The sequence below is a fragment of the Podarcis pityusensis genome (genome assembly GCF_964106645.2).
Source record: "Podarcis pityusensis genome assembly, chromosome: 16".
Lineage (NCBI taxonomy): Eukaryota > Metazoa > Chordata > Lepidosauria > Squamata > Lacertidae > Podarcis > Podarcis pityusensis.
In genome coordinates, this window is record NC_138041.1 from 4,558,551 (window position 1) to 4,582,594 (window position 24,044).

Genomic DNA, 24,044 nt, shown 5'->3' on the forward strand with positions numbered 1-24,044 from the left:
TTCCCCAGCCACTAGAGGAATTAAAAATAAGTACTTAAGTGTTCAGCCTGTGGGAAGTGAAGTTACAGGGAACCAGGCAGAACAGGGCCTTCTTGGTTGTGGCACCCGCCCTGTGGAACACCCTTCAGATGTCATGGAAATAAATAACATTTTAGAAGACAGCTCTGAAGGCAGCCCTGTATAGGGAAGCTTTGAATGCTTCATGTTTTTATTATGTTTATAGATGATGATGATGATGATGATGATGATAAAATTATATCTACCCCGCCATCCCCAGCCAAGACCGGGCTCAGGGCGGCTAACACCAGGTATAAAAACGATTGAAATACAACTTAAAAAGATTAAAATGCAGCCTCATTTCAGTAGAAACTCAGTAGATTCAGTAAATATGTTGTTGTTTGCCCAGAGTGACTGGGGCAATCCAGCCAAATGGGAGGGGTATTATTATTAACAACAACAATTTGGATACCAAAAATGAAACAATTTGGATATCAAAAATGTAAACTCGTGAGCAACCCCATTGATGAAGGTACCATTGGTTACCCAGACCTCCTTGCTGGTTGCAAAGAGGTCTCCATGACAGATCAAGCCCCAGCCCACCCCCTGCAAACGTAGATCCACCACTGCTCTAATCACTAGGCCGCCCTGTTTTATTTTCATTGATTTAAACCGGCAGGCAGAGGTGCAACTGCGCCTGCGCCTCTTCCTCCTCCCGAGGACCAAGCGGGGCGGAGCCACGGGCCGCCTGCCTCGCTCTCCACCAGCAGGACTACATTTCCCGTCGGCCTCCGCGCGAGGACCTGCCAAGGAGGGCGCCTCTGATTGGCCCTCCCCGCGGGCCGCCAATAGGAAGCGAGGTGAGAGAGGCCGACAGAGTGAGGCAGAGAAAGAGGGGAAGGAAGAGGCCTCCGAGGCTGCCGCTTGTCTTTCTCCTTCTCCTTCTCTTACTGGGCCCGGACTGGGAAGGGGCCGCGATGGTGCTGGAAAGCACGATGGTCTGGTGAGGAAGAGGAGGCGGCGGGGGGGAGGGGCTGGCGGGGGGGAGGGGCAGAGGCCGGTTTCCCTGAGTCACGACGGGGCCTGAGGTAAATTTTTGTGGGGGGGGGGAGGGGGAGAGACAGTTGGAGTGACGTGAGGCGGGGGGGGACACCCTATGTGGGGCGAGAATTATAGGGGGGATTTTTGGGGGGGGAGGGAAGGGGGTCTTTAGTTGGGGGAATTAAATGGGAGGGAGAATCGAGGGGGGTCTCCTTGAGGGGCTTTGGGGGAGGGGGTCTGGTAAGGGGGAGGAGGGGGTGCGTTTGAGGTCGGGGGGGGGAGGCCAATGGGGAGAATGGGTGTGTTGGGGGGGGAGCATCCCCTTCATGGCTTGGGGGCAATTCTGGGATTCCATGGGGAGAAGAGAATGGAAAGGGGGGGGGACTGAGGAGGGGAGTGGGAGGTGCATTTGAAGGGGGAGAATTGGGGTGAGTTGGAGGGTGGAAAATGAGGGGTGTCTCCTGAGAAGGGAGGTGCATTTGACATGGGGGCAGCATCCCCTTAGTGGCTTGGGGTAGGAATTTATGAGGGTGGGGAATTGGGGGGGCGACTGTTAAGGAAGGGGGGTGCATTTGAATTGAGGGGAACTGGGGGGCAGGGGAAATTGGGAGGGGGTTGGAAGAGGGTCTCTGTTCTGCCCAGATACCCCCATCGTTCTGCCCGGACACTGAGCTCCAGCGCCGAGGGCCTTCTGGCAGTTCCCTCGCTGCAAGAAGCCAAGGAACCAGGCAGAGGGCCTTCTCGGTAGTGGCGCCCGCCCTGTGGAACACGCTCCCACCAGATGTCAAAGAGAAAAACAACTACCAGACTTCTAGAAGACATTTGAAGGCAGCCCTGTTTAGGGATGCTTTTAATGTTTGACAGACTATTGTATTTTAATATTTTGTTGAAAGCCGCCCAGAGTGGCTGGGGAAGCCGAACCAGATGGGTGGGGTCTAAATAATAAATTATTATTATTATTATTATTTATTATCTGTGGAGAGACACAGGTGGCGCTGTAGGTTAAACCACAGAGCCTAGGACTTGCCGATCAGAAGGTTGGTGGTTCAAATCCCCGCAACAGGGTGAGCTCCTGTTGCTCGGTCCCTGCTCCTGCCAACCTAGCAGTTCGAAAGCACGTCACAGTGCGAGTAGATAAATAGGTACCCCTCTGGCGGGAAGGTAAACGCCATTTTTGTGCGTTGCTCTGGCTCACCAGAAGCGGCTTAGTCCTGCTGGCCACATGACCCGGAAGCTGTACGCCGGCTCCCTCGGCCAGTAAAGCGAGATGAGCGCCACAACCCCAGAGTCGGTTACGACTGGACCTAATGGTCAGGGGTCCCTTTACCTTATTATCTGTGGGGGGAGAGTTGAATGGAAGGCACTAAGTTGGGGAAACATCCCCTTGATGGGAGTCTCTGGGAGTGAAGTAGGATTGAGTGGAGCCTGCAGAAGAGTGTTGAACAAGGGGACAGTCTATGTGAGTCATGCCCCTTAATTTCATGCCCAATATAACTCTTTCTGCTTTTGTTTCGTGTTTGTTGTCCTAACGTTTCTTGCAATTTTTGATAGAAAAGACCTAGTGATACTTTATTTTAAAATTTTCAATTTGTTGCTCATTCTGATCTCCCCTTGCCTGGTGCAGCGTCGATAACAGCGAGTACATGAGGAACGGGGACTTCTTACCGACCCGTCTCCAGGCCCAGCAAGATGCAGTCAACATCGTCTGCCATTCGAAGACCCGCAGTAACCCTGAGAACAACGTGGGCCTCATCACTTTAGCCAAGTAGGTTTCACTCAAATCACCCCATTGGAAATCAGAAGAGAGGAAGACATCAGCAGCTTCCCATTGGGTCATCTGGTTGACCAATGGGAGAACAGGATGCTCAAGTATTTATTTATCTAATGTGCCCCCTCCCTTCCTTCTGAAGGAGCCTAGGGCACCAAACGTAGTCAAAATGAAACTTTTTTTTACCTTTTTTTGAAACTTACTAAATTCAGTTACGGTTGAAAATATTCTCGTATCCTGTGATGTCAGAATTGCTAGGGACTGCCTTTCAGCCATCAAATGCCTGGCTGAACAGGGATGTTTTCAGATTCCTCTTGAAAGTCAGTAATGGGGGGTAGAAAACACCCTTCACCATGGCATTCCACAAATGGCAACCCACCACCAAATAGGCCCTGTCACCATAGGTCAGTGCCAGGCAGGCAGCCCCCAATGGGAACAGCACCACGGAGGCCTCCCCTTCTGCCTTTAGGGTCTTAGTTGGTTAACAGTGAATCATTGGCCTAAACAGCTTATGTCGTTTAGTCGTGTCCACCTCTTGGTGAGCCCCTGGACCAGAGCATGCCAGGCACTCCTGTCTTCCACTGCCTCCCGCAGTTTGGTCAAACTCATGCTGGTAGCTTTGAGAACACTGTCCCACCATCTCGTCCTCTGTCACCCCCTTCTCCTTGCGCCCTCCATCTTTCCCAACATCAGGGTGTTTTCCAGGGAGTCTTCTCTTCTCCTGAGGTGGCCAAAGTCTTGGAGCCTCAGCTTCAGGATCTGTCCTTCCAGTGAGCACTCAGGGCTGATTTCCTTCAGAATGGAGAGGCTTGATCTTCTTGCAGTCCTTGGGACTCTCAAGAGTCTCCTCCAGCACCAGAATTCAAAAAACAGCTATAGGGCTCTTCTAATGTTCTTTTGTTTAGCATGTTAGGCCAGATCATGATCTGCTATAGGTCATTGTACCCCCACCTCTCTGCCTCTTTCCCTTTCTGACACCCTAATCCTCAACCTGTCCATGTCTGTATTTGCCTGTTTCAGTAACTGTGAGGTGTTGACCACCCTGACCCCCGACACAGGCCGCATCCTGTCTAAGCTGCACTCGGTCCAGCCCAAAGGGAAGATCACCTTCTGCACAGGGATCCGAGTTGCTCATGTAAGTTGCAACTTCTCTTCTTTCCCCCCGATGGCAGCCATCAATTGAGATATTAAACTAAAGATTATCATCCTTTTGGGGCCAGTGGAGAGGAAAGGAATCTGAAACAGCCGCATGCTAAGTTGGGCAAGTGAGGAGGGGGTCTGTCCTGAGAAGCGGGGTTAGTGCTTGCAGGAGAACAGAGGGTGAGGAGCCCCCAGGCTGCCAGACCTCTCCAGTGTGGTGTAATGGTTAAGAGCAGTGGACTCATAATCTGGGGTTCGCCTCTCCGGTTCTCTACATGCAGCTGCTGGGTGACCTTGGGCTAGTCACACTTCTCTAAGGTCTCTCAGCCCCACTCACCTCACAGAGTGTTTGTTGTGGGGGGAGGAAGGGAAAGGAGAATGTTAGCCACTTTGAGACTCCTTCAGGTAGTGATAAAGCGGGATATCAAGTCCAAACTCTTCTTCCATTTGGCCTGTGGAGCTGTGTTGACCAAGCCTCACTCGCCTCCCTTACGCCTGAAGTCATACACAACAGAGAAAGACACCTTGACAGCGAAGTTGCCTTACATTGAGTCAGACCATTGGTCCATTAGATAGATAGATAGATAGATAGACAGATAGATAGATAATTTATTATGGTCGGAGACCAGCTTATAAAACACACTTGGGGTACAATCCCAGAAAGAAAACAAACAGTTAAAACAATGTACAACAATAAATTTAAAATTTATAAATGTGATAAGCATACAGACACTTAAAACTTTAAGATATGCTCAGTATTGACTACACCGATTGGCAGTGAGTCTCCGAGGTTTCAGGCAGGGAATCCTTCCTGGAGATCCCACGGATTAAACCTGGGGATTTCTGTATGCAAAGCTCTGATCAAGGAGCTGCAGCCCTTCCCTTAAAAACAAAGCAAGATACCAGTCCTCATGGTTCTGAACATATGGATGGTTTAAATCGGAAGTTGCCTTCTAATGAGTCAGATCATAGGCCTATCCAGATAGATATTGTCTATCCGCTGACTGGCAGTGGTCTGGGAGATGGGAAATAAAGGGTTCATTCAAACCCAGGGATGGGGGGAGACAGGCTGGGCAGAGGGGCCTCTCCTCTCTCCATGTAACACGGCTGCTTCTGTTCCAGCTGGCTTTGAAACATCGCCAGGGCAAGAACCACAAGATGCGGATCATTGCCTTTGTGGGGAGCCCTGTAGAGGATAATGAGAAAGACGTGAGTGTGTACCTGGAACTGTGGGGGGTGGGGGGGAGGAACTCTCTCATTTTCAAAGCACCTGGTTTTCCGGGAAGCCTCTCCCGTTCCTGGTGCTCCCACCTTGCTCTGCGCCTCTAATGGATCTCCTCTCCTCGCAGCTCGTGAAACTGGCCAAGCGGCTGAAGAAGGAGAAAGTGAACGTGGACATCATCAACTTTGGAGAAGAGGTGAGAGGCCCTCTCTGAGCCCGTGGCTCGTTGTTGTTGCATTAAGTTGCCTGCGACTCCCAGGTCGGTTCCTGACCTCTCCTTCCCGCCCGCAGGAAGCCAACACCGACAAGCTGACGGCCTTCATCAACACCTTGAACGGCAAAGATGGGACGGGCTCTCACCTGGTGACAGTGCCCCCCGGGCCGAGCCTGGCTGATGCTCTCATCAGCTCCCCGATCCTCGCTGGAGAGGGAGGAGCAATGCTGGGCCTGGGGGCAAGTGACTTTGAGTTTGGCGTGGACCCCAGCGCCGACCCAGAACTGGCTCTGGTAAGCACCACAAATAATAACAATAATAATTTATTATTTATACCCCGCCCATCTGGCTGGGTTTCCCCAGCCACCCTGGGCGGCTTCCAACAAAATATTAAAATACAATAGTCCACCAAACATTAAAAGCTTCCCTAAACAGGGCTGCCTTCAGATGTCTTCTAAAAGTCTGCTGGTTCTAAATATTAAAATACAATAGTCCGTCAAACATTAAAAGCTTCCCTAAACAGGGCTGCCTTCAGATGTCTTCTAAAAGTCTGGTGGACATCTGAAGGGAGGGCGTTCCACAGGGCGGGCGCCACCACCAAGAAGGCCCTCTGCCTGGTTCCCTGTAACCTCACTTCTCACACCGAGGGAACCGCCAGAAGGCCCTCAGCGCTGGACCTCAGTGTCTGGGCGGAACGATGGGAACATGTTTCTATTACTTATTTCCATAAAATTTATACGTCACCTGATTGTAAAGTACTTTGGGATGGTTTTTCTTCAATGAAATTATCAGGAAAAACAGGGTTGGGTTAACCAACTCTTTAAAACATTTAGAAAATATCTAACGGCAATAAGCAAGAAACAGATTAAAACACACACCAACATTATACCTGTCTGTACATCAGCTTGTCTAAACACATTTCTCCACCCACCTACCCCATAAGATGTTTGGGAACTGTAGCTTGCCCCTTGCAGAGCTACAGTTCCCAGCACCCTTTAGAAACTGCGGTTCTCAGGATACTTTTTGGGGGCGTGCTTTGATGTGGGTGTTAGCTGTTCCGTGCTATGTTTGGGATACGCTCCTTGGTTTAGCAGCCCCTGTGTCTCATTTGACCACCTTGGTTTGTTTGTTTGTTTTGTTTTCCCTCCCAGGCGCTCCGGGTGTCCATGGAGGAGCAACGGCAGAGGCAGGAAGAGGAAGCTCGCAGGGCTGCAGCAGCATCTGCCGCAGAAGCCGGGATCCCAACCTCCGGTGCGGATGGTAAGAAAAGGGGTTTGAGCCAGGGGAATCGGGAGGTGAAGTGAACTGACTCTCCTTTCCTTCCAGTCAAGTCAAATAACTCTGAACCACCTTGGAGGCCGTGTGCAGAAAGACAGGCTGTAAATGACCAGCTTTGGGGAACCCCTGCCCCATATTCAGGCTACGGTCCCTTATGGGGCTGATGTTTAGATATGTGGAGTGGCTAGGCTGAGTTTCTACATTGTTAAGAAGGGGGAAGCCAGAGCGTGGATTTTTCAGTCAGCTTGGAATCAAGTCCCTTCCAGGTTCATCCATGTGCTAGAGGGTTGGAAAAGAATCCGAGTTTTTCATTTAGGCAAGATGGAGGCTGTGCAGACCAGGGCAACCAAGCATAGCTGTCAACTTTCCCCTTTTTTTAAGGGAAATTCCCTTATTCCAAATAGGATTCCTTGCAAGAAAAGGGAAAAGTTGACAGCTATGCAACCACGATGATCAGGAGTCTGGGTAGCAAGCCTGATGAGGAATGGTTGAGGGAGTTGGGCATGTGTAGCCTGGAAAAGAGGAAACAGAGAGGAGATGGGGTTGCCAATATTTGAAGGGCTGTCACATTGAAGAGGGAGCAAGCTTGTTTTCTCCTGCTCCAGAGGGTAAGATCTCTTGCAATACGATCTGGCACTGAATCGTCTTACCTCAAACGTGGGTCCGCGTGCTTCCTTGTGCTCTAGATTCAGACGACGCCCTGCTCAAGATGACCATAGGCCAACAGGAATTTGGCCGAGCTGGCCTGCCCGACCTCAGCACCATGACCGAAGAAGAACAGATTGCCTACGCCATGCAGATGTCTCTCCAAGGAGCCGGTGAGTTGCAGGCGAGAAGCACCCAGCGTAGCCTTCGGATCAGGAACACCACCTTTGCCAGTGGGGCAGGGCAACTGCTGAGAAGGCCTCCGGGGGCAGCTTGAGCACTTGCCCTTTGTATTGTCAGGATTATTCCCCTCCTCGTCCAAAACACTAGAACAGTCTCTCTCAGTTGTGCCCAGAAGAGAAGTATCGGCCGCAGAGGACCGTGCCCGTTCCAACTCGGCATGAATTAAGTGTTCCAGCCTCATCTCCTTTTAGGGTTGTGCTCAAACAGTAGCTCATGCAGGAACATGGGAGGCAGGTAGCAGCAGCATCCCAGGAGGAGGGGAACAATTTCTCTTGCAGACAGTAAAAAATAAAGGGTGAAGGCTGAAACCCATTTTAATTCAGGTAATAATAATAAATTTATTATTTATACCCCGCCCATCTGACTGGGCTTTCCCAGCCACTCTGAGCGGCTTCCAACAAAATATTAAAATACAGTAATCCATCAAATATTAAAAGCCTCCCTTGAAATGTGAATTGGTTACGAAGTTTGGGGAAACAGCTTGAAGTGTTGAGAGGGGAATGGAGTACGGCCAGTGTTCAGACACGATAGGATCATTAGGAGGGCCAGAAGTTCCCCACCCTGAAATAATAGAGATAAAAATCGTGTGTTTTCGGGGTGGGCCGCAAGGAGACTGAATCTCTTCCCTCCCTTTAAGCCAGGCATGTCCAAAGTCCAGCCCCCATGGCAGTTTATTTCCTGGGGTAAAATCTGGGGAAAAAAGCTCAACAGCTTCAATCTTAAAAAAATGCTCAACAACTTCAATCCGAAAAAAGGGTCAAAAACATGTTCACGTCATCAAATCTGGCCCTCTTTGAAAAAAGTTTGGACACCCCTGCTTTAAGCGGAGGCTCCGTGATTGTCTCTTCAATAATCTGGTTGGCGTTTGAAACCCACCTATGGGCTTTGGTTGTAGCAGAGAAGAGGTTGTTAAACTGTGCATGTTTTCTCTCCTCTTAGAGTTTGGACAAGGTGAGTCGGCCGAGGTAGATATCAGCACTGATATGGACACGTCAGAACCGACAAAGGTCAGTGGCCGCAGATCCTCCCTCTGCCCCCTCTATCCACTTGCTCAGAGCAGCCTCTGGATCTGAACTACAACTCGCACCCCCCAGCTAGCACTGAGTTGTAGTCTAGAAGGGTACCCCGTTGGTGGATGTTGGGGCTCTCCTGCCTACAGAGTTGCCCACCATCTTTTCTGCTATAAGCTATATCCAGAGTACCACTAAATCTCTTGCAAGGGCCATTGTGACCCACCTTGAGACCTATCGGTGGAGGGCAGGTCAGAAAGGTGGCAGTGCCTCTGATGCTGATTTTTATCTGTTTCTCCCCCCCCCCCCCCCCCATTGTTTTATTAAATTTTCCATAATTATAATAAAATACAACAGAGAGAAAAGGGGGGGAAAAAACACACAAGAGAAAACACATTACTAAAAAAGAAATCTTAAACACATATCCCTTGAAAACCCAATCTCTCTTACACTGTGGCTCCGATCTGGTGGAACACTCTGTCACAAGAGACCAGGGCCCTGCGGGACTAGACATCTTTCCGCAGGGCCTGCAAGACAGAGCTGTTCCACCAGGCCTTTGGCCAGGGCACAGCCTGACTCCCTCCCTCGGCAATCTTCGCGGAGCTCTGGCCCAATGGTTGCCAGTGGCTTGAATTAATTAATTTTATAATGAATGATTTTAGAGTGTTGTTTGTGCTGTACTTTTGTACTGTTTTATTGTTGTTAGCCGCCCTGAGCCCGGCTTCGGCTGGGGAGGGCGGGATATAAATAAAATTTATTATTATTATTGTTAATTGATTTACTCAGATCCCTCTCTTCTGAATTTCATTGTAGCTGCATGTAACAGTTCTCTAATATCATTCTTAATCTAAAATTATTTCCATCGATTAACTATCTTATTCTCTTTTCTTACTGTTCTAAATCCAGCTTACTTGCAGTTAAATCCTATTTTAATCCTAGGTCTATTTGGTGCTTTCAAGTGACTTCTAATTATTTATATTACAATATTTATGCAAATAATCCTTAAATTCTTTCCAATCTGATTTTTACCTGTTTCACGGACGTTTCCCGCGTCCAGGAAGAGGACGACTACGATGTGATGCAAGACCCTGAGTTCCTGCAGAGCGTCCTGGAGAACCTGCCAGGAGTCGACCCCAACAACGAGGCCATTCGCAACGCCATGGGCTCCCTGGCCTCGCAGGCATCCAAGGAGAACAAAGACAAGAAAGAGGAGGAGAAGAAATGATGCGGGGAGGAGGGGCAGGCCACGGGCCCTCAGTGGCGCCCCAACTCTCCTCGGCCCCGTTACGCAGCCAAGAGCATCGCTGGCTCTGCATGCCCCAGTTCACCTAGCCTTCTAGCCATCAGTGTCCGTAATCTTCCCTCCGGGCTAGTTGGGGAGAGGCGGGGAGAGTCACCAGGTTATTATGGGTCAGGGTGGGTGGCGGTGGGTGGGTAGAACTTCTCTTCTTTTTTGGGTTGCGGTTTAGGGGGTAATAAAAACCTTAAATTTTCTTTGCGGCGTTGTGTTTTTCCACCGCCCGCTTCCATTAAGCTGTGGTTTGTGCATGTCAGAACGCGAGCGGCCGATCTCCTAACCTCCCTTTCCTTTCCGACAAAACGGCGCCGTCCCCCTCCCTGTGTGCAGGCACCTTCGTTTGCCTGCCATGAAATCGGCGCGAAGAGGTTGAGAGACACGTTTGCGATCGTGCTGTGGCCACTGGAAAACTTCCAGCTGCCGGCGGGACAGAGAACTCAAGATTCTGGTTTCAACAGACGCAAGGCTTTAGCACCCATGACAAAAAGGGGGAACTAGGAAGCAGGTGGGCTTATTATGGGTTGGAACACCCTTTCCCCAAAGCTGCGACCCATCAGGTGTTCGAAGGACCTCCTTTTGCGCATCCTGAATCGTCTGCCTTTTGACTCGGTTTGACAGCTAGCACTGTGAGAGAGAAAGGCTTCTCTCCGCTTTTGCCACACTTTGAATCTGTTGCGTATCCTCTGCCCTGCCCTTTCTTTCAAAGGCCACAAACCTTCCTCATGGGGGGGGGGTCACTCCACTCCCCTAGATCATTCCAGTGGCCCCTTTCTGGACCTTTAAGAGCTCTACAGTATCATTTTTGAGGCGAGGTGATTCGAACCACAGGCAGCATCCCGAGTGTATTCTGTGTGATAGATTTATATAAAGACGTGGTCGAGTTGTGGAGTTTTTCACGGGGCTTGCAGATTTTGTGTGTATTTATTTGCACCACTCTCTTCAGTCAAAGAGGCTTCCAGACTGTCTTACTTACATGGAGAATAGGTCAGTCCCTGAAGGCTTGGGACGCGGGTGGCGCTGTGGGTTAAACCACTGAGCCTAGGGCTTGCCGATCAGAAGGTCGGCGGTTCGAATCCCTGTGATTGGGTGAGCTCCCGTTGCTTGGTCCCTGCTGCTGCCAACCTAGCAGTTCGAAAGCACCTCAGAGTGCAAGTAGATAAATAGGTACCGCTCAGGCGGGAAGGTAAATGGCGTTTCCGTGCACTGTACGCCCCCTCCCTCGGCCGGTAAAGTGAGATGAGAGCCATAACCCCAGAGTCGGTCACGACTGGACCTAATGGTCAGGGGTCCCTTTACCTGAAGGCTTACAATTCTAGACCATTCAACTACGAACCTCGTTACAAAAAGTGGAGATTGACCATCAGTTTGGATGGATTTGGATTACATGACTTGATGGGAGCTGAGGCCTATTAGTCCTTATGGTTGAATGTCTACCATAGCCATGGATGGGTTCATAAACTCCTTCCCAACAAATACTTCCCAGCAGCCAGTATCAAATTTATATCATGCGGTCTGAAAAATTGAATTTTGCCGTCTGGTGCTTTTAAATGACTGAGTCACTCTCCAAGGAAAATACCTCTCCCCCCCCCCTTTTTTAAAAAAGTGTTGAGCCCCAAATGTTAGCTGCTTTCATTCCTATTTAACTAGAATCTTATTTTAAGGAGATGGGCAGCTTCCTTTGACCCCACAGGTACCAGCTGCCAAAGCAAGGATGCCACATTCTAGCTGAGCATGGGCAAAGCCAAGGGTTCAAGGTCCTGCGAAGCCAGAAGGCAAGCAGAACCTAAGATCAGCTTCCTTTTCATAGAAAGCCGACTTATTCTGTTGCACAGGGCCCTGGCAGGAATCGTGGTTCACATCTGAGTGGTTAGTTAAACAAGCCAGCCTCATAACCCATGTCTGAAGTTGCCTTGTTTTGAAACTGAGCAGAGCGCAAGTCCACATTCCTGGTTTGTGCAGTGAGAGAAACTTTTAGCAAAAAATTTGGTCGAAACTTCCTAGAGCACTCCAAAAACTAACCAGGATAAGTCAGTGCTCCAGGGAACTTAAGTACCCCAGAAACTTAGCCTCAGGAGACATTTGCATAAACTTTTTAGATATACATGTCCTGGAACCTTTAGTGTAAGCCAGGAACCCTGGTTTGTGAGAGAGGGAAAAGTACATTTAATGCTTGGATCCAGAGGGAAGGTGTTAAGGCAATGGATTCAAATGACAAGAAATGAGATTCTGGCTAAACATCAGAGAGAATTTTCTAACAGCAAGAGCTGTTGGCAACAGTGGAACCGACTCAGAAGGTGATGGATGCTCCTCCCTTCATTACTGGACGATGGACCAAATGACCCCCAACTCTTCAGTTCTCTGTTTCTATGAAATCAGAGCTTTGAGACGAGTTGTGATGAAGCGGTATATAAATAGCCTAAATGGATTTTAAAAAGTAAGCTTGTTTTAATTTTGCTGGAGGCCAGGCAAGTTTTCTGCAGCTGGCTAAGTGCAGAAAACTTCAGCATTTTCATAGCCAATGGGTACTGCTGTTCCTGCAAGCCCCCCTTAGCTGATGAGCCCAGATGTTCTGGTGAGGCAGCTGTGATTCTGCAGGAAGGACCGAAAGCAGCCAACTTGGGGATCCTTGGCTGTCAAGCAGCAAATTAGCAGCGATGCAGAGTACAAGAGGTTTATGCAAATATCATGCAAATGGCCGGGCAGAGGGCCACAAATTGGCAAGTGCAGGAAGATATTTAATATTTGCAATAAAGCTATCCAGCAAAGGGGCTGCCTGGCTGGGCGATGGGAACAAAAGAGGGTAGATTTCTGTGTGATGCAATGACCCTTTCTCCCACCAGAGGGCACATGCCACACTCAATAAGGGAGGCTGAGCTATCTTGTGTTGCATTTTGCTCAGATTCTCAGGAAATTTAATATCGCGGTCTGCCAGTGCAGAATTGTGTCTGCATTGTCCCAACGCTGCTCCCAGAGTTCGCCTTTTCAAAACACTCTAGCGTGAAACGGACACACAAACACCCTTTCAGGTTTTTTATCATTCTTCTTGTTATTGCTAATGATTTGGTTATGACAAGGAGTTGCAGGGAGGGGGGAAATCACATACAAACTTGAGCTGCAGTGAAACCCGGTCTCGGCCACCTCCCCACATACTTTCCTATATGGGGGAAATCAATAGTGACAGGTTCAGCCGAGGTCCTTTGTCTTGGGGTTTTGCAGGGAGGAGGCAAGAGGAGACGTTGATTGCTGGTCTGCACAACTTCCCGACTTGTTTTAAGCAAGTCTGCTCATGGTGTGCCTTGGAGAAGCTGCAAAGAAATGGGGGAAATAAAATATTTTTAAAGAAGAGGTGGGCTCAACAAGTCCTGTCTATCAGGAAATGCAGCCCCTGTTGTGTTTGTGCGCGATGCTAAGTCCCCGTTCTGCCAAAGAGCTCTTGTGATGTAAGGTCTCCCTTTTCCAGCCAAAGGGCGCCTTTGATGCCATTCTGCCTTTCACCCAAAGGCTTTTGTGTGCAATCCTGCACCTACTTTAATCATTTTTTAAAAAATAAATCTTGATCCAAATTCAAAATGTGCAAACCGGCTCCCCAAACCAGGGATTAGCCCGCCTTGGACTAGAGAAACTTTTGGCAGTATCCAAAATTTGGCATTTTACAAACTCTACATCGGTCGGATTTGTATTGAGAGAGAGAGATCTGGGTATCTACCAGCCTTTGTCAACCTGTGGGTCCCCAGATGTTGTTGAACTACAACTCCCATCACCCCTAGCTAGCAAGGCCAGAGCTCAGGGATGATGGGAGTTGTAGTCCAACAACATCTGGGACCCACAGGTTGAGAACCGCTGTGTGGGGGAACCTTCGTCCTTCCAGCTGTTGCCGAACTACAACTCCCATCAGCCCTAGCAAGCATTGGCCCCATGGCCAGGGTTGCTGCTGCTGCTGGAACTTATAGTTCAAATCTTGCTTCCCCCTCCTAAATCAGATATCCAAACCTCTCTCTGTCTTCCCCCCACCCCTCTGACAGAGGTACGGTCTGTACAGTCCACTCCAGCGGCAGCTTTCCACCCTAGGTAAAGGTAAAGGGACCCCTGACCATTAGGTCCAGTCGTGACCGACTCTGGGGTTGCAGCGCTCATCTCGCTTTATTGGCCGAGGGAGCCGGCGTACAGCTTCCAGGTCATGTGGCCAGCATGACTAAGCCACTTCTGGCGAACCAGAGCAGCACACAGAAACGCCGTTTACCTTCCCGCCGGAGCGGTACCTATTGATCTACTTGCACTTTGACATGCTTTCGAACTGCTAGGTTGGCAGGAGCAGGGAGCAACGGGAGCTCACCCAATCACAGGGATTCGAACCGCTGACCTTCAGATCGGCAAGTCCTAGGCTCTGTGGTTTAACCCACAGCGCCACCCGCGTCCCACCCTTTCGACCCTACTTACGTGCAAAACTGTTGACCAGGTAGGTGGGCTTGTTGCTACACAGCAGGGTGGTGAGGCTGCCCAGCGATGCGGTCCCCACAATCTGCACCTCCGAGGTGATCCCCAGCGTGGCATTTTTCTGCAACAGGGCAAGAAACAGAGCCGGCAAAAGCAGGTTTGACAACTGCTACATAAAGTGTTTTCGCTTCATGCTCTCGATATAACTCAAGTTACATACAATTGCATTTTAAGGTTCCATCTTGTCGAATTTCTAATGTGTTTCCTAATACATTCTGCTGTTTTCTTACACTTCAATCCCAGCTGTGGTCTTCACATACGGGAAGTACGGTAACTTTTTATAAAAACTTGAAATGGTTTTCAGTCTTCTTTAAAAAGGTAAAGGGACCCCTGACCATTAGGTCCAGTCGCGAATGACTCTGGGGTTGCGGCGCTCATCTTGCTTTATTGGCAGAGGGGCCGGCGTACAGCTTCCGGGTCATGTGGCCAGCAGGACTAAGCCGCTTCTGGCGAACCAGAGCAGCGCACAGAAACACCATTACCTTCCCGCCGGAGCGGTACCTATTTATCTACTTGCACTTTGATGTGCTTTTGAACTGCTAGGTTGGCAGGAGCAGGGACCGAGCAACGGGAGCTCATCCTGTCGCGGGGATTCGAACTGCCGACCTTCTGATCGGCAAGTCCTAGGCTCTGTGGTTTAACCCACAGCGCCACCTGCGTCCCATCAGTCTTCTTTAAAACATTCTACATTTGTATCTTTTATCAGTGCCGTCAATTTTGCCATCTCTGCGTATTCCAAGATTTTCACCAACCATTCTTCCTCTGGGTGTGTTTTCTCTCCTCCTTCCATTTCTGTACACACAGAATCCTTGCTGCTGCTGTATTCACACACACTCTCAGTCCTTTAGCACCAATCTCTGGAACTTCCTGCTTATTGACTTTAGTGTTTTTTGACCGTTTTGGTTTAGCTGCTCCAACCTAGCTATGTAACTCGGTTAGGTATACTTGTCCTTAAACTTGCTGCAAACTTCTTTCTGACTTCACAGCCACAACTAGCCCTCTGAGCGCCTGTGGGTGTTATATTTGCAACTCAAGATGATACTTCATGCATCTGAAGAAGTAGACCCCAGTCCACAAGTTTTGAAGCTGGAAGCAAGACTCTTCGGACCCCCAACCCCAACCCAAAATACACCTTGAAGGATGAGTTGCCCCCTTTTTCTGACTCTCTTAGTTGGCAGCTATATTAGTTAAACTGCAGCCTGTTGTCGGATGAAACAGCTCTAAGCCTGCAACCCCAGCTAGGCCTATTTACCTGAGGGTAAAAACCTTTGAATAAGTGGGGCTTACTTCAGAGCAAACATGCACAGGGTTTGTGCTGTTAAATCGCTTTTAACCATATGAATTTCAGTCGGCTGGTATCATTTGTTGGTTTATATACAATACCAGTTGTATACTGGTATTCATTGGGGGGGGGGGGGAATCAGAGCAGTTTCCAGCAGTAACACATAAAACTGTACAGTTAAAATCGTATACATAAAACCAGAGATCAGCTATTACTGAATTATTATTAAACAAGTTTGGACATGGATAAAAATGTATAAAGTAAAAAATGCATTTATGTATAAAATAATAAACCACTACTGATCATGTTTGCATTAATTATGTCTAAAAGAACAGTTCAAAGGCAGGGGGACAACCCATGATTGTTTTGTTTTGAGATGCTGCATTTAATTATATGTCAGCGTTTCTTTCAGAACCATGAGGACCGGAATCTTAGAATTACTTTTAAGGAAAGGGCCGCAGCTCAGCGGCGAGCTGATGCTTCGAAAACAGACGGTCCCAGGTTCAGTTTCCCAAGATGGACCTTTGCTATAAGGCAGCTCCCTCTGTTCCTGTTCAAATCAGCCCTGTCCTCAAAACATTGAGGACTAGGGTCTTGCTTTGCTTTCAAGGCAAGGGCTGTAACTCCAAGCCACACTCCCCATGTGCCTAAAACCACCCACAGGACACCTGCTGATCCTCACCAAGACAGCTTGGAAGTACGCCTCCAGTTCCTGGCAGGAGGGTAGCGGTTCGGACACCTCCATCTTTCGGGCCACACACCCTTCTGGCTGGCCATGGTACACCATCAAGTGCTGGGGGGGGGAGAGAGGGAGCAGAGAGGTAGCATCTTGTAGAGGAGGCCCCCAAACCCCGAATCCCACACTCCCTCCTGTCCCCAGGTCTGATTTTACGGCACTCGGGTAGTTCAGCTGGCTATCTCCGATCCATTTTGCAAAGGTTATTCGTATTCTCAGCTCTCTCTTTTTAATTGTGTTACATTAACGTAGGCTATACATTTCAAATAAATAAAAGAGACACTCCCATGCTCTTAAGAGAACCTCAGTGTGGTTTAATTAACTCTAATGCACTTTGGATACCTTTAAACTAGAGAGACCTTGTAAAGTCGCTTGCCCAGACAATACTTTCTCTCTCTCTCTCTCTCTCTCTCTCTCTCTCTCTCACACACACACACACACACACACACACACACAAACACACACTTAGGGGAATGGCAGTAGCTCAGTGAAAGAGCTGGCATCTCTGCTTGGCATGCAAAAGGTTCCCGGTCCAATCGCCAGTATCTCCAGGAAAACCTCCCTACCTGAAGCCCTGGGCAGCTGCTGTCAGTCGCTGTAGATAGGTCCACCACTGGTCTGAATCAAAGCAGCTTCCTATGTTCTTAAATCCACCTTAGTGCAGTTCAGTGACCACTAAGGCACTACTGGACAACTTAAGGAGACCCCATTGGGAGGGAAAAACAGCAACACTGTCCCCATCGCCTCTTGTGACACGAATTCTGGCCCTACTGCCGATTCTGTGACTCACGTTTCTCAAGTCGCAGGTGATCCCTGGAGCCACGCCTTGTTCGCCCAGTTCGCTGAGCGCCAGCAAGAGAGACGCTTCGTTTTGGACGTTGACTTGGGGAGGGAGGAAGCTGAAGGCGTCTCTCTGCCGAGAAAGGAAGCGGGGGGAAAGATTGAAATGCGGCAGCCCTGGCCAAAGGTGCAGGATCTGGCCGCCCAAGACTTCTGCAGTGGCGGAAGGCAGAACGTGCTGGATTCAATCCACCGGGCAGAAGGCAGGCGCTGTCTCCATCATCGCCTGTCCTCCGTAATAATCTCTCAAAGGACCTGTTGATGGCATTCTACCACTGTACTGTTGAGAATGTATTAACTTATGGTCTGTGCGTGTGGTTTGGGAGCTGCACGGTCAGGGGAAAAACAACGCTGTCCAGCGTTGTAAAGACTGCGGTGAGAATAATTGGGTGCACTCTTCCCACCTTGGATCAAATCTATGCTTCCAGGTACCATAAGAAAGCTGCAGAGACAGCGCAGGATAGTGCGCACCCCGGAAATTATCTCTTTCAGCTTCTGCCTTCTGGAAGAAGGTACAGGGTTATAAAGACTAGGACTAGCCGTCTGAGAAACAGTTTCAATCCAAAGGCAATTTTGGTTTTAAATGCAGTGTAAGGTAGTCTACAGTGGTACCTCTGGTTACGAACTTAATTACTGTATTTTTTGCTCTATAAGACTCACTTTCCCCCCCTAAAAAGTAAGGGGAAATGTGTGTGCGTCTTATGGAGCGAATGCAGGCTGCGCAGCTATCCCAGAAGCCAGAACAGCAAGAGGGATTGCTGCTTTCACTGCGCAGCGATCCCTCTTGCTGTTCTGGCTTCTGAGATTCAGAATATTTTTTTTCGTTTTCCTCCTCCAAAAACTAGGTGCGTCTTGTGGTCTGGTGCGCCTTATAGAGTGAAAAATACGGTAGTTCTGGAGGTCTGTTCTTAACCTGAAACTGTTCTTAACCTGAAGCACCACTTTAGCTAATGGGGCCTCCTGCTGCCGCCGTGCTGCCGCTGTGCGATTTCTGTTCTTGACCCGAGTACTATTTCTGGGTTAGTGGAGTCTGTAACCTGAAGCGTCTGTAACCTGAGGTACCACTGTATTGTATTTAATTATGGGGTATTTTTAGGGGGTTAACCAGGCTGGGATAGCAGGCTTGTTGGTTTTTGAATGTCTGATGCACATTTTTTCAATTTTGTTGTTCTGTATGGGACAATGACAATAAAGATTATCGTATCGTACCTGGATGCAGTCCGCCCGCCCGAGGTAGGTGGCCAGCAGGACCCCCACGATGCTGATGCTGAGGGCTGAGACAGCGCCCACCATCAGAATCACCAGTTTGCGGTTCGAGGCGACGGGAGGCTCTGCCAGCTCAAGGCTGGAGTGGAGAGTCTGAACAAAAATTGGGGAAGGGGGTGAGGAGAGAGAGAGAGAGAGAAAGAAAGAAAGAAAGAAAGAAAGAAAGAGGGGGTGATGGCATCTAGCAGCACCTGAAATCCCTTTTCTAAAATCTCAGCCTGTTTCCGCATTTGCACTCTGCACATGCTTAAGGGTGCTCTTGTCACGCTGGAGAACTGAGCCCCAAAGATAACAAAAAATTGGCAGGTCGATAACCGTAGGCATTCCCACACAGGGCGTTTCAACCCCCACCCCCTAGCAGGGGAGCAGGCAGAAATCCCACCGGCGCAGCTTCTCTCCCCACCACTGCGTACGGCAACCACACAAGGCTGGAAAGAGCTTTCCCTGATGGATTCCTGCCTGTTGAGCAGCAGTTAAAGGAACGGGAGACCCAATGGGGGTTTAAAAAATGAGGTGGCCTCTCCCCCCCCCCCCCCACTTCTAAAGTGAACTACTTACGTAGGGTGGACTCTTGAGGTGCAGCCCTGCCGGCCACGATTCGGGGTTCTTGTCCTCGCTCACCATTTTCTCTTCCCCAACGGGAGGGCTGAACGGATCCAGACTTTGGCTTCTTTGTAGGCGTGTGAGATGCCAGCGGGAAGCTCTTATAAAGTCTCGGCTGCCTGGCACACAGCCCTGCCAAACAATAGCCCCTTCTGTGCACATCCCAGCTCCAAGCTCTCGTGGGGGCACTGAATAATTTTTTGCCGCCTCTCCCCACCTTCTGCCCCCAAATACCTGCTGCCCAGCAAGGTGCAAAGGCCTTTTCCATAGGGCTAGTTCTGTTTCGGCTTGTAGGCTGAGGGTTGCATCCAGGCAAAGCGGGAGGAGACGCCCTGAAATCAATGGATCTAAGTTAGTCACAGAATTCTAGAGCTAGAGGGGAACCCCGAGGGACATCTAGACCAACCCCTGCAACTTCCCTTAATTTCAATGGGTGCGTTCTGAGTAGGACAAGCATTTGACATGAACCTTCATCGTATTTTATGTCTGGGATACCCAATCCCCTAGTGAGAAAGTGGGTGCACTTTGCTCATGCCCTGGTAGACACGCTTCTTTTTTCATTCCTTGCTTGGACTCTAGTGTAAAGTAAAGGTAAAGGTAAAGAGACCCCTGACCATTAGGTCCAGTCGTGACCGACTCTGGGGTTGCGGCGCTCATCTTGCTTTACTGGCTGAGGGAGCTGGCGTACAGCTTCTGGGTCATGTGCCCAGCATGACTAAGCCGCTTCTGGCGAACCAGAGCAGCGCACGGAAACGCCGTTTACCTTCCCGCCGGAGTGGTACCTATTTATCTACTTGTACTTTGACGTGCTTTCGAACTGCTAGGTGGGCAGGAGCAGGGACCGAGCAACGGGAGCTCACCCCGTCACGGGGATTTGAACCGCCGAGCTTCTGATCGGCGAGCCCTAGGGTCTGTGGTTTAACCCACAGCGCCACCCGCATCCCTACAAGTGTAGAGTGCAATACTGCAAACCGACCTTTAACCGTGAGGACGAGAATCTTAAGCCTATTTTGAAGGGGACGGCTGTATACCTCTGTGGCAGATCACTTGCTTTGCATGCAGAACATCCCTGGTTTGATCTCTGACGTCTCGAGTTGGGGCTTGAACAACCCCCTTGTCCCAAACCCTGGAAAGCTGCTGCCAGCCAGTGAGGACAATCTTGAACTAGATGGACCCCAATGGTCTGACTCAGCTTAAGGCAGTCTGTCTATATGTTTCCTCTGTTTGAGTACACACATACACACACCCCTCCATCCCTCATCCAGGCAAGCAAGAGGCATTGCAGGGGGTTGGGCTGGATGACCTCTTGGGGGCCCCTTCCAACGCTACAATTCTTTGCTTCTTACTTCAAGAGCACAGATTGTTGTGCTTTTTTTAAAAAAGAAATTATCTTCAATAAAGCGGCAGGTGGAATTGCAGCTACTGCAGCTTCCTCCCCAGCGTGGCTGCTGTGTAACAGGCCGATATTCATCTGGTGAAGCCTCTCCCCCCCCCCCAATCCTTACATTCAGCAGGATCTGACCTCCTGCTAAATTTCCCTTTGTCTGTCCCCCCCACTGTCGTTCAATAAAAGATGGCAACCTCGTGTTTTGCGGATGTTCTGATCTACACTTTAAAGGATAGTCAACCCTTTATTCCAGGAGCCCTCTGAGGGGCGGCAGAAGTGGGGGTGACCGAGGAAAGGAGACTTCGTTCCTCCAGCCAAAAGCTTTCTGGCTTGCGGCCGACTCTCTCAGGTTCCACCACCTGACATGCCGGGAAGAAAAGGCCCTTTTGAAAGAGAGGCCGAGGCTCCCCCGATAACCTCGCTGTTGAAAACGGAGCGGACCGAGGCACAGACGAGGCCCTGTTTTCGGGAGAAACCGCCGCATCACTCGATCGGCTCGGAAAACATCCAAGCGAAAGGCCTTGGCTCTCGGGGAGGGCGGTGGGGTGGAAAGAGACTGATTTCGGAGGCACATAAAAGCAAGATTGTTTACAAGCTGGTGCACCCCAGTCGCAGCGACAGGGCAGCGATGGAGAAGTGGACGGCGGGAGATGAAAATCACTTGGCTCCCCTTGGCAAGGTGGGAGGACAAAGGACAATGACTCCCAGGCTCGGAGGAAAGGCGACGGGGAGGCCTTGAGGACGCTGAATGCTTTAACTTGTTGGTCGCTGTCTTGAGCCGAATCGAGGTACACGGACCACTAGTGGTCTGACTCAGAAGCTTCCTATATCAGAACTGAAATAAAAAATTTAAGGTCTTTTATATATAATAAATGTTCACAAATGTACCAACCAAGCACATACATAGATATGTGGACCACATGTCTGGAGCAGCACAGGAAGACCGCCCTGAAACCATTTTGACTCCCAAACTGACCAAATGTTTTCTCTGCAAGGAGGGAGGGGGTGAGGGAACCTTCCCATTGTCTCAGGAAGTGGGAAATCACCATCTCAAAGAAATGGCCAGACTACTAAGAAAGGCAATCAGATAAGGCATGATCAGATAACCTGACAGGAAAAACAACATTCAAATTTCTGTTGTAGACCACCTTTTCTGTGATGTATGTATGATGTTTGGGGGGGGTGGTCTTGGGTTACACCCCTTCGGTGATGTATGTATGATGTATGGAGGGGTGGTCTTGAGCTCCAGGGCAGGGAATTTAAAATGTCTATATAAGGGCAGTCACACCTTGGTTCTGGGTCCTTTCTCCTGCGTGTGAGGGGAGCACCCTGTTGCAACAGATCAATAAAGATCAGGCTTACTAGCTGCTTTGCTTCTCAATATTCTTTGGTTGGCCTCTGTTATTTTCTCCTAGCGATGGAGAACCTACAAAGGACTCTATAAGGGTTCTTAGTGTCCCCCATAAGGGAATAAGGGCAGATTTTGTTTACCACAGAACCATGAGGACTAGAATTTTGCTGAGTATTGTAGCTCTGTCAACTACCATTCCCAGGGTTTTTGGGGAGGGTGCTTTAAATGTACAAAGCATACCCAGTCAGAGGCTCTTCCTGTCATATTCCTCTTTGGAAAGTTCCCTAGGCAAGGACCCTGTAGTTGTTGCTGTTTAGTTGTTCAGTCGTGTCCGCCTCTTCGTGACCCCCCTCGACCAGAGCACGCCAGGCCCTCCTGTCTTCCACTGCCTCCCGCAGTTTGGTCAAACTCATGCTGGTAGCTTCGAGAACACTGTCCCACCATCTCGTCCTCCATCGTCCCCTTCTCCTTGTGCCCTCCATCTTTCCCAACATCAGGGTCTTTTCCAGGGAGTTTTCTCTTCTCATGAGGTGGCCAAAGTCTTGGAGCCTCAGCTTCAGGATCTGTCCTTCCAGTGAGCACTCAGGGCTGATTTCCTTTAGAATGGAGAGGTTTGATCTTCTTGCAGTCCATGGGACTCTCAAGAGTCTCCTCCAACACTATAATTCAAAAGCAACAATTCTTCGGTGATCAGCCTTCTTTCTGGTCCAGCTCTCACTTCCATACATTACTACTGGGAAAACCATAGCTTTCACTATACAGACCTTTGTTGGCAAGGTGATGTCTCTGCTTTTTTTCATGGATCACTGCCTTGCTGTGGCGAAGGGGCTTGAATAACTCAGAGAAGCTATGAGCTATGCCGTGCAGGGCCACCCAAGATGGACAGGTCATAGTGGAGTTTTGACCAAACGTGATCCACCTGGAGCAGGAACCGGCAAGCCACTCCAGTATCCCTGCCAAGAAAACTCCATGGACAAAGACAACAGGCAAGGACCCTAGGCGCTTCCATTGTTGCTGCGCTACAACTCCCACCGGGGGCTGGCCATGTTGACCCCTGGGAGTTATAACTCAGCAACACATTCCAGGCTGCAGGTGTCCCTACCAAACTTGTTAAAGGTAAAGGTAAAGGGACCCCTGACCATTAGGTCCAGCCATGGCCAACTCTGGGGTTGCGGCGCTCAACTTGCTTTATTGGCCAAGGGGCCGGCGTACAGCTTCTGGGTCATGTGGCCAGCATGACTAAGCCGCTTCTGGCGAACCAGAGCAGCGCACGGAAGCACCGTTTACCTTCCCGCCGGAGTGGCATCTATTTATCTACTTGCACTTTGATGTGCTTTCGAACTGCTAGGTTGGCAGGAGCAGGGACCGAGCAACGGGAGCTCATTCCATCGTGGGGATTCGAACCACCGACCTTCCGATCGGCAAGTCCTAGGCTCTGTGGTTTAACCCACAGCGCCACCCGAAACATTATTAAAAACAATTAAAAAATTAAGTTGTAAAACATTAATTAATATTAATGTCCTCAATGGAGCTTGCAGTTGTGAAGCTGCAAGACCAAAGCTGGAAGGTTTGATCCAGATGTTAAAAAAATCAATTTGTTAGGTCCTGTGTTCAAATTGTCCATTATTACCCAGAATCCCTTGCGCCACTCCCCCAGAATGCTTTGCTCACAGACCTTTTGGCCACTTTCCCCTCCCCCCCAGACTCCTTTGCGCGACTCCATTTAAAGGCCACTATCCCAGAATTCCTTGCGGCACGGTGGCTTTCCCTTCGTTCTCCCGCCCGCGAGGAGTGTTTGGACGGACGTTTGCTTTGGCCAATCGCCACTCAGATCTTCGGCGTTCCTTCACGCGTGCGGCTCTTAAAGGGCTCAGTTATTATTTTGAATGGCAAGAATACGGCCCGCCTTCCACGAAGTAGCCTACCAATAGGGAAATGAGGTGAGAACCCTCAGGAGGGGGCAACTCATTTGAATGACACGGATTTCCCCCAATAAGCCTAAGCGCTGGTGGTTGGTTTGTTCGTTTTAAGAGGCACGAAGGACAGCCAATTAGAATGGTGGAGCGTGAGGCGCTAGTTCCCTCCCCCTGCAAGCCCCGCCCATCTCCCCTGCTGAATACTAATAGGAGGTTCTTGTCTGAGACGCGCCGCCTCAGCAAATGGGCACCTGCTGCCGTTTCTGTATTCCCCCAGGTGTCCAGCGAATGAAATTAAAGCCCAGCCTTCCTGA

The 24,044-nt window shown here is 49.7% G+C and overlaps 2 protein-coding genes across 2 annotated transcripts; one reads left to right on the top strand and one right to left on the bottom strand.

Annotated features, from left to right (window-relative positions):
• Nucleotides 1-846: 846 nt before the first annotated feature.
• Nucleotides 847-10,051, top strand: PSMD4 (proteasome 26S subunit ubiquitin receptor, non-ATPase 4). Its single transcript, XM_080984775.1, has 10 exons — nt 847-1,000; nt 2,663-2,803; nt 3,827-3,941; nt 5,069-5,155; nt 5,296-5,364; nt 5,460-5,675; nt 6,534-6,642; nt 7,347-7,478; nt 8,488-8,555; nt 9,616-10,051. Exons 1-10 carry the CDS (start codon nt 975-977, stop codon nt 9,781-9,783), a joined length of 1,131 nt encoding a protein of 376 aa, XP_080840901.1. The 5' UTR covers nt 847-974; the 3' UTR covers nt 9,784-10,051.
• A 2,824-nt stretch (nt 10,052-12,875) lies between these two features.
• On the bottom strand, nt 12,876-23,462 carry LOC308465050 (uncharacterized protein). Its single transcript, XM_080984863.1, has 7 exons — nt 23,445-23,462; nt 19,032-19,408; nt 18,417-18,566; nt 17,158-17,280; nt 16,314-16,424; nt 14,293-14,410; nt 12,876-13,160 (listed from the first exon to the last, which is right to left on the bottom strand). Exons 2-7 carry the CDS (start codon nt 19,236-19,238, stop codon nt 13,126-13,128), a joined length of 744 nt encoding a protein of 247 aa, XP_080840989.1. The 5' UTR covers nt 19,239-19,408; nt 23,445-23,462; the 3' UTR covers nt 12,876-13,125.
• Between the last annotated feature and the right edge of the window lie 582 nt (nt 23,463-24,044).